Source organism: Berghia stephanieae, chromosome 1, assembly GCF_034508935.2.
Source record: "Berghia stephanieae isolate SIO BIC M18660-M18661 chromosome 1, UCSD_Bste_1.3, whole genome shotgun sequence".
NCBI classification, from domain to species: Eukaryota; Metazoa; Mollusca; class Gastropoda; order Nudibranchia; family Aeolidiidae; genus Berghia; species Berghia stephanieae.
The window spans coordinates 43791400-43802105 of record NC_088360.1 but is presented as its reverse complement, the minus strand read 5'-3'; the positions used below and the strand labels follow the sequence as shown (position 1 = coordinate 43802105).

General features: G+C 33.2%; 1 protein-coding gene across 2 annotated transcripts in view; it reads right to left on the bottom strand.

Moving 5' to 3' along the window:
• Positions 1-7729, bottom strand: part of LOC144975481 (GPI ethanolamine phosphate transferase 1-like) — a 44151-nt gene extending 36422 nt beyond the window's left edge. For both annotated transcript variants that reach the window (XM_078919610.1, XM_078919618.1), the window contains exons 1-6: positions 7608-7729; positions 6056-6292; positions 4322-4443; positions 2951-3049; positions 1579-1685; positions 575-699 (exon numbers count right to left, since the gene is read on the bottom strand). In XM_078919610.1, the coding sequence (XP_078775736.1) occupies positions 575-699; positions 1579-1685; positions 2951-3049; positions 4322-4443; positions 6056-6282 (680 nt within the window). In that variant the 5' untranslated portion in view covers positions 6283-6292; positions 7608-7729. The remainder of the gene's footprint in view (positions 1-574; positions 700-1578; positions 1686-2950; positions 3050-4321; positions 4444-6055; positions 6293-7607) is intronic.
• Positions 7730-10706: the final 2977 nt, after the last annotated feature.

Here is a 10706-nt window from a genome sequence, read left to right as displayed (position 1 = left end):
AAACTCTGTCCATTTTATAAATGTAGGAATATTTTTGAATTCTCTAAAGAACAACACAAAGTATTCTTTCTTCTTTAAAAAGTGGGTTTCATTTACTAAATAATGTTCTCAAAGGGTTCATAGCCAAACTGAACATGCAACATGATACATGCAGCCTGGAAGGCACTATCATAATTTCTTTTCTGTTACCTATCAGGTACTCATTTCACACCTGATTATAGTGAGAGCTTTTTTGCTGCCCCACAGCAGGACTCGAACCTACGACCTACAGGTTGCGTCATATTATGTGACTACAGAGCTTGGAATATCTATTTAAGAATTAAATTAGCAGGTTTCAAGCAATGCCTTAGGCACTGACAATTTGACCTATTTTCATTCAATTTTAACTCGAAGGGGAAGCCTCCCCCCTGCCTGAAAATAAAAAAAAAGAAATAAAATGCGAATGAAAACTTAATTTATTTTTTACTTTAAATAAGCTTAATGTCTCTCAAACCTAATTATTTTTTCTGTTTTTTTAAATTTTAAACCAATGCTTTCCCTAACACGTGTGTTCCAGTTAAAATAAGAAACATACTTTGAGTGTGGCTTGTTGGAGTGACCATGAGTATCTAGACCAAGTAAATGTAGAAAGAACAATAGACCATCACCTTGCAAAACCTGTTTTAGAGTTGCATTTGATGATGCAGATGAAAAGAATGCCTGAAATATAAAATATATGCACATCAATGATAGTTGAGTGGTTTAAATACACATCCTTGGACCTGGTATCAAATTAAAAGACTGGAAGCAGTTGAAATGTGGTTTCTGAAGAAGAATGCTCCGTATTCCGTAGACAGATAAAAAGAGAAATGAGGATGTCCTTAAAGAGGCTGGGTGTGTAAGAGAAGTAGTTGGTGCAATACATGTGATAAGAGAGGGTCTGGAAAAATTGAGTGTGACCGGAAACTTAACAGGAAAGAAAGCCCATGGAAGACAGAGAGTGAAAATGATGGATTCCCTGACACAGACTGGCTGGGAATGAAAAACAAAAAACAAAACAGAAACACTATGTTACCAATAATGATGATAAATGCACACAATTTGGTGCAAAACAGAATAACTAATAAATTTTGGTGAGGCGAATGCAGGAGAAAAAAATTGAACAGGAGCTGATTGACAAAGAAAAGGGGGGTGAAAGTGATGGAAAACAAATGAAATAGTAATGGCAATAGGTTGCTGTATTCATAAATAAATGTTAAATAATAAATTGAATGTATGAAAAATATATTGAGTTTCATCGAAAAACAAAGCAAGCCAGATTTATACATGTTTCCTAACTCTCTCAAAATGAATTATGATTGTTTTAAACAATGAAAAGATATAAAGCATAAAGGTAATGGATTTAACCAATCTATATATTCAGAGCAATGATTGTATACCAATCATAACTCTATATACAAGGAATGGATTTGATTTATCTATAATTCAGAGTAATGAGTGTATCTATATATCATAACTATATACAAAGGAATAATATATTTAATATATTATCTTTATAATCAGAGCAATGACGTATGCTTCTTATAACCATGAACATACCCTGACTTTATCAAACACCCAAGTATCCAGCTTTGTCTTGTTAAACCTAGCAAAATCTTCAAACTGAGCAGAGTAACAGTTGATGTGAACATGCTTCCCTGAGGCTCCTGCAGAAAGAGGTGGAAAAGTACGAAAAAAATGGCCTTTAAATCATAGATAAAATAAACTACTCTAAAAGTTTTAAAAATACAAATAAATGTAACAAAATAGATGAAATAGAAACAACTTCCCTCAATTGAATGTCTCAATTTACTAAATCCATTTTGCGATTTGTTGAGGACCTTAATGCTTTGAATTCAAAAACTGAAATGCGAGTCCTGTGCAGCTCAAATTTTGAGATTCAGAAGAGACAAAAAACGAAAACAGTTTTTTTAATTATTGATTCTTGTGTAAAAATATCTGTAGAATACCATTTCTTAGACTTCAAAACCCAAAAAAGGTGTCTAAAACTCCTAAAATTAACATTGAATAATGTAAGGGTAAGGCAAAATATGAATAAAATGTTGAAAGTGCCCCAACTTTACCCCTTAGCAACGATATTTTTCACTATCGTAACATACCAAAGCTTGGTATTATTGGAAACCTCTAAATCAAAACTAAACATGACCGTTATTTTCGTTACTATCGATGTATAAGGGAGGAGCAGAAACAAATGAGGTTATTATTTTGCACATTTTTCTTAGGGGGTGGGTTAAAATATGTGGCTGCATCCTTTACAATTTGCTTTTAGTTTATTATCAATCTTTTGAAAAGGTTCGCACTGTTTTTAAGTTCCATAAAATATATAGATTAATGCACAAAATGTGTGTCTAAAATGTCATTTTTGACTAAATTGTCTCTCTATTTTAAGTAGATCTAAAAAGGTAATTACTAGAATTAGCTGTAATTTTGCCTTAATGTATCACGTTTCAAATAGATTTTTGATTAGCTGTTACAGTTTTTTTAGTTAGGACATTTTTTCTGTAATCATCCTTTAAATTCGGAGACCTCAATATAGTCTAATAATGACACACTTTGAGGATGAATATGTAAAAAATATGATAAAGATTCTCAAAATCGGCTTTTTGAAGGTGTTAGAGTCCGTCTATAGGAGTTATCATGCCAAATATCAGGCCTTAAACTAGAATATGTTTTGAAATCTACCCAAAATAAAATAATGTGTAAAACGCTGAGTCAGCATTTTAACCATGTCACCACCGGATGAAAAAACATGCATTTTTTTTTGGAAGCTTTAGAGTATCTAATTTTCAGCAAACAACTACACTAAGGTATATAAACAAGCAACAAAGATATAATATTAAGTTTTGTAGTATACCATAGCCATCTCCCCCTTTAAGTAGGCTCATTCCATATAAAATATGATACTCCTCACCTTTGGCAAACATTGGCAGAACATCTGGACTTCCCCATGACCAAGTTTGTTGAGTCTCGTTAAAAACTGAATCAAATTCTTCTGGATTCTCTATCCAACCTGTTTAAAGTGAAGTAAAGCAACTACTTGAGATGAAAAAAAGCTTTCAATGTCGGCTCAATTCTTCTAAGTCATATCACAAGAACCACATAAAAGTTATTCATCATCCATAAACTAGTAGGGGTGCAAGTCCTGACATTTAGCTGGTCTCATGTACAGGGCTTGTCTCTAATTATAACTGAGATGTCGGTAAACACGAGGTGAAGAAAATAATAAAATAAATTGTTCAGTCCCTGTTATTTCAGACTCAGAGATAAAATATAATCAAGTTCATTTCCGTGTACAATCTGATTTTTCCCCCGGAAAAAAAAAAAGGGGGGGGGGGGGATTAACATATTAACATATTTCTATCCCCTGATGTGTATCAAGATATTTTGGTGTCATCAACCCTTTTTTATATGTTGGATTCTTGATTCATTAGTTAATGAAACATCACTAATTATCTTGATTATAAACAAGATCTTTTACTGTACTTAGACCTTCTTTCAGCGCATATTTTATAAAAAATTGCCAAGTGGTAAATTTGAATTAGTGACTATAAGTCAGGCATTTTTTTTCATACAGTTTCACAATTTTTTTTTGGTATTCAGATATAACAAAACCAGTAATGCATAACGTAGAGAGGTTAATTGACACTCGTCGTTAACTTTCTGATTTTCATGGATTTTAATCTTGATTGTATTTGTCACTAATTAGCAAGTCTGAACAAATATGCAAAACTTAAAAAATGAAATCGTGAGAAAAATGTAAAGATATGAAGTGTAAATAACAATTTATCCCTTTCACGATGGGATTTGTTTTCACTCTAACCTGTCAGAACTTACTGCTTTTGTCAAGACAGCTGTATCAGTGATAAGAATCTGATTTCATTGAAATAAGAGTCTCAATATTGTTACTTTTTGTGTGAAAGTAGTTCTCTACAGTGTTAAGAAGATAAATGAAGGGAAATATAATGCAGCGATCACATACACTTTTGTTGTTGCAACAAAAGTCATCAGATCACTTCTCCCCCCTGCTCCTTTACCTGATCCTGCAGTAGTTGCTTAACAACAATAGCATATCTATAAAAGAGATGTGGTTGAGTATTTAAAAGGTTTACCCCCATATTTGCAATTTAAAGACAATTTACAATTCCTAAGTTTGTTGACTGATTAATATCATAATATCCTTCATTTAGTAAAAACTTTGCTCAGGGTTGTAACAAACAGTGACAGTACAATAATAAAAAAATCCCTATCATGTTGTTGACTGGAAATAAATTGAGAATCATACCCTTGATGACAGTACTAACATCCTCATAAATCCCAGCAATGAGAGCGACATGGCCTGGACGGGTCTCAGTAGGAACTCTAGTATGGGATAAGCCCCACACACCCTTTTTTTCAATCATCCGTCTGGAAATAAATAACATTTTACAACTTATCATTTTTAAAAGAGAGAAGTGTGAAATAAATATGTCATTTAAGTAAAGGAAAGAGGTAATGTCTAAAGAGCCATTATTTATTCCTTGTAAATCACAATGCACTTCACATTTTAAAAGAAATTAAAGACAAAACAAAACATATAATTGCTACTTGGATTAAATTTAGTGACACACCAAAACAACAATTTTAAGTTACAAAAGCAGGAACAATTTCTTCTTCTAAAAAAATAATAAATAAACAGCTGACTCAGCTAAATTGAAAATAATTTCTTTGAAGTACACACACACACACACACATACATACACACACACACACACACACACACACACACACAAATATACACAAATATGTTTCAAATGATTCAATTGAGAATTAACATTTTTACATAAGATAACTAAAATAGTGACTTGTTTCAGAAGATGGGTCAACTTTCATGTCACATGTCTTTTCACCAAATATAGTGCAACCTCTGGATAACGACACCCCTGAATAATTACAACGCCTGGATAGCGACAATGATCTTTGGTCCCAATTTTTTTCTATATGTTATTAGTAATAAAAGCCCCCAAAATAACGACATATATTTAAGTAAAATCCCTATTTAGCGACATCGTTATAACTATAATCTGCAATTGATAACAATGCTTGATACCCGACCATCGTCATCTCGTACTCTTAACCAATAAAAAAACCCTGCTATGCTATTTTCCTCACCAAATTAGATCGCTTTGTTATGGACCAATCAGAATGCTGGTTTACTACACTGCCTGGAATAAGTGTTAGTTCTTATGGAATCACAGCAAAAGAAGTTTACCAATGGATGGAACGATCAAGGGTCCATTAACCTTCCTTGTTAGCTACTGGTCTGAGGTCAGTGGGGTTTAACTGATATCAGGCAATGCCGTGTCCAATGGGGGTAACTATAGATATTTATGCTCTTATAATATGTTGGAATAGCTGGGAAAATAATAAAAGCCTCTTTCACTTCATTTATTTTCATTTGAAACATTAGTTGTCTTTCTAAACATCAGTCTAAATTTGATATTGTTGTGGTTAATACCTAGACCTATTTGTGTTTTTTTTTACATAAAAAATGCAGATATACTAATTTTAAGTGCTTGTTAATGTTGGTGCTCTTAAATAAAATTTTCGGCATTCAAAATTCATCAGCTGTAATTGCATGTATCTTAATTAAAATCAAACCTAAATGTGTGCATCTGTGTTCTTGTGCGGTATTATCTTGATTTATTCTTAGTTTTGTTCTGTGGCATTCGTGCACTGTTTACAATCAAAACAATGACAATACACATTGAAAAGTGAAAGCATAACTGGCATACCCTTTGTTAACAAGAGAAATACATATTCTAATGTTGTTGGGCTGTTTCTTCTCTCAGGCAATGGTCCCCGCATCGCACTGTTATGTATTCAAGAGTCTCAACATGTCCCCTTTTTTTGTCATCTTGAAAACCCTGGAATAGTGACATCCCTGGATAATGACTAAATTTTCTTGTCCCTGGTGATGTCGATATCCAGGGGTTGCACTGCATAATGATTGATCAATTTAAAATAATGACAAGGCTACCTCAGAAATGGTGCTCTGTATTTGCCTGTCTCATCCTGTTGATAAAATTTGTCTGCTCTGAGTCCATCAGTAACAATCAGAAAAAGACGTTTGGCAGGGGCTTCTACTGGTGGTTTAATTGGTGTCATGCCATGAACCAGTGGAGAGGTGAAATAAATGTCAAAGATAGAATAGAACAGGACCACATGGACAATGACGCCTGCCACAATCAGCTGCCATACTTGCATTGCGAATTCTCTATAGGAAAAACATGAAAATTGAAGATAATGAAAACAAAACATAACAAAACAACAAAAAAACTTTAAGCAACCAAGCAACTTAGGCTTTTAATGCCTTTGCTGATCTTGGGTGTCTAGCTTCGCGTATCATTTCATATCCTTGACAAGTCCTTTGATCTTTGCAGTCACATAACTTTGCTTAAATGGCCGTTGGTTCTTTAACCACCTGCAGTTTGATGGGAGGCTCAAATTAATTGAACATATAATCTGACAAAAGGCTGTTTAAGTTTATCCCTGAAGGTATCGATGTTTGGAACTTCAGTGACTGAAACTGTGATGATGTTCCAATGACCAATAACACGCTGACTAAAGAAATGCTGTCTGAGTGATGTGTTACATCTTGATATATTAAATTTATATTTATGGCCTCTGGTATTGTTGTCAGCAAACATAAATAGTACTCTCTGGACATTGTAGAGATCATGTGTAAATTTGTACATGTTTCTAGCAGATCACCACTAATACCCCTGTATGGCAGACTGGGAATCTCAATTAACTTCCGTTTTTCCTCTTATCCTTTAGACAAGGCATTATCTAAGTTGCTCTATGAAGTACTCCTATTATCTAGTTTCTAATCTTTTTCACACTTAAGCGCCCATACTGAGTTGCTGAATTACAGGTGAGGCGGAACCAGAGCAATGGAAAAGAAATCTCATGGATTCCAAATTGAGAAATTGACTCCTAATGAGTCCAAGGATTCCGTTTATCTAATTAACTTGGATCTCATAGAACACTTCCATGAGCCTGATAGGGCACACAAGTTAAATCGTTAAAGTGGAGATTAATTTTGTTATCTAAGCAGTGAAGATAATATAACGCAGAAGTGGATGAGAAAAACGGGTCAATTCTTTTGCACAACACCAAAGCGCTACAACAGTGGAGTGCTGTTGGAAGATTTCTTTTATTTTGGATGTATCTAGACGTCTAGACGGTCTAAGACCTTAAATGAATTGAATAGGAATGATGCTGGAAACGGGTGCCATCACTTTTCAAATCTGCATGGAATATAGGGTCTCCTTTAAAATGGTACAGAACAAAATAAATCCATGCAAGATGAGAAAACCGATTTGTTGGCAAGAAGCAAAGTACCGTGTCAATTGACGCAAAGAAAGCGAAAAGTACAGACTCATTCCCTCGTGAAATAACGTTGTTTTAGTTTGGATGATAATGATAATGAATGAACCAAAGCATACCGGCACAAATAATAAATTTAGAACATGATAAAAGAGAAGTAAAGCATATGTGAATCTTGTCATTTCAAATTATATAACAACCTTCAAAGTCGAAACCTGTCCCCTAAGCATGGATAGAATCAGAAAATAGGAACAATCGATCGGCTAGATTGACATGGACGACTCATCGCAGAGTCATTGAGGCAGAAAAGGGTGGATCTTGTGGATTCCTTGAATCACAGCAGACAATAAAATATCAATAATTCGTACAAAATCGTATTCGTCTATTACTTTTCATATTAAACATCCAGGTTTTTTATTATTTATTATTATTATTATTATTAATTATTATTATTATTATTATTTTATTATTATTATTATTATTATTATTATTATTATTATTATTATTATTATTATTATTATATTATATTATTATTATTATTATCATTTTATATTATTATCATTATTCATATTATCATTATTATATATTTATTATTATTATTATTATATTATTATTATTATTATTATTATTATTATTATTATTATTATTATTATTATTATTATATTATTCTTCTTCTTCTTCTTCTTCTTCTTCTTCTTCTTCTCTCTCTCTTCTTCTTCTTCTTCTTCTTCTTCTTCTTCTTCTTCTTATTTTCTTATTTTTTATTATTATTATTATTATTATTATTATTATTATTATTATTATTATTATTATTATTATTATTATTATTATTATTATTATTAAATTTTTAATATTAATTATATAATTAATATATAATATATAATAATAATAATAATAATAATAATAATATAATAATAATAATAATTATTATAATAATATAATTATATTATTATTAATTATTATTATTATTATATATTATTATTATTATTATTATTATTATTATTATTATTATTATTATTATTATATTATTATTATTATTATTATATTATTATTATTATTATTATTATTATATTATTATTATTATTATATTATTATTATTTTTTATTATTATTATTATTATCATTATTTTTATTATCGTCATAATAATAATAATTTTCATTACCAGAAGCTGAGGATTAGTGATGAACCTCACTACCACCATTACTATTTACAATCATTATCACACAATCAACAGGATCCTCATTTTATCCGGTGCAGTAGTAACAGCAGCAGCAACAACTGCAGTCGATTTACAGGATTTTAAGGCGCCTAGAAATACAAAAATGTAGGTAGTTTCAGCTCAAACCAGAAAATAAAATGCTGCTCTCTTTTTCGAATAAGGAGGTGGCGACAAATCTTAGTTCGAACCCTGACTCTCTCTCTCTCTCTCTCTCTCTCTCTCTCTCTCTCTCTCTCTCTCTCTCTCTCTCTCTCTCCGTTTTCTTCTTTTGCCACTTTCACATTCAACTCACAACTGAACATTACTCTAATCCACTGAGGTTTCTTTTTATACCACAAAGTGAAAGTCGGAGGACAAATAACCTTAATCGTAATAATAATACAGCAAAACCACACTTTTTCAATTAATATTTTAATAATAAGTCTAAGGAAGACCCTTTTTTTTGGATATTGCTCAGAATAATAATGAAATTTATACAATATATTTATTCTTTTATTTTAATAAACGAGCGGACGCAGCCAGACATAGCAATTATTTAGATGTGCATAACAAAAGTAAAAAGAAAAAAAGTAGGCCTTCTTTGATAATAGTCTGTAGTACATCTTTTAAGGTCTCAATATTGGCCACAAGCGTGATACGCGAAACGCATTTGTGAAAATTGAGTAAAGATGACTGTCAACACGAGATAGAGAAATATTTTGTTTGATATTCCAACTGTCTGATTTGTATTTTAGCTTACTTCTTTTTTGTTTGTTGTTGTTTACATAGGCGTTTCACTCTTCCAGGAGCATGGGTCATCAACAAAACCGGGTACGATTTTGGACTGCCATCACCACCTCCATCCATGTTGTCTCTTTCTCCTTCAAGTCAGTTTCAGACTGTGTTGCGCCTCCAGCTGCAACTTGGCTTTACCTTCTTTCGTTTCCCCTGAAAATTCCACAGGAGTACCTGGCGTGTGATGCTGGTTACTGTCTGCCATTAGGTGTCCCAATCCAACTCCCATTTCTCTGTCGGATTTTCTGCCAGACTGGTACTGCTTGAAAGGTCCCAGGTTTGAGAGTTTTTGCCAAGATGAGGGTCATTCAAATTTTTAAATAGTGTTTTTTTTTTCTCCAGAGTTCGGCAGTTAACTAGTTCATTCCAAGAGCTAAAGGTATTGAACCAAGTTCCAATCAATGCAAGTCACTTAGGTATAACTTAACGTGATTTTTGTTATTTATTGATGTTTCAATATTCATCACTACCTATAATAATGAGGTGGGCACTGCCTTCTCAATCACAATCAGATATAAATGGAGTGGAATTTTGCGTTTTCTTCTCTGTTATTTTAGTCCTTCTGAGACATTAGGCCCATGGGGGCCGGAGTTTATCCCGGTTTCTATAGCGTGAAACGGACACAAGCAATTGCTTGATACCATTGGGATAGGACGCTAATCTATCGCAAAGTACTTTCCGCTAGATTTTAAAGACCCAGCTAGCTAATCGCTGATAGGGGGTGACATATTAAAAAAAAAAAAAATCTCGACTTCACCCGGGATCGATCTCGTTCCATCTGAGTGTGAAGCGAGAGCTTTACCAACTGAGCTATAGGGATCCCATAATTCTGTACTTTATATGTTGACACCTCGGGGTCCTGGTAGTTCAGTGGCGGAGTGACTCGCCTCACATGCAAAGAGAACGATATTAATCCGAGATGCGTCGAGAATATTTATTATGCCCGCTCCCCCCGACGGCAGCAGCCTCTTATGGTTCACACTATTATGTTATGACGATCGACCCAATCAGCAAAGTCCGGTCCGCATTCGTACACCGTCGCGAACCCGCCGGGTAGCATCGTCACAACACACCTTTCGACTAGATGCTCTGCCGTCTCGGGTTCTTGCCCACAGCGTGGACATATTGGACAGGAAGTTAGACCCCACCGATGTGCTACTTAGTGGTGGGAACTAGGTTTAGTTGATGTATAGTTGTATATTTTAGAGTATAGTTGCAAGAACATAAAGCTTAAAGATAAAATATGTCAATTGATGGGGAAATTGGAAAACTGATAATCATTGATATAGGCTATCTTGATTAGTGG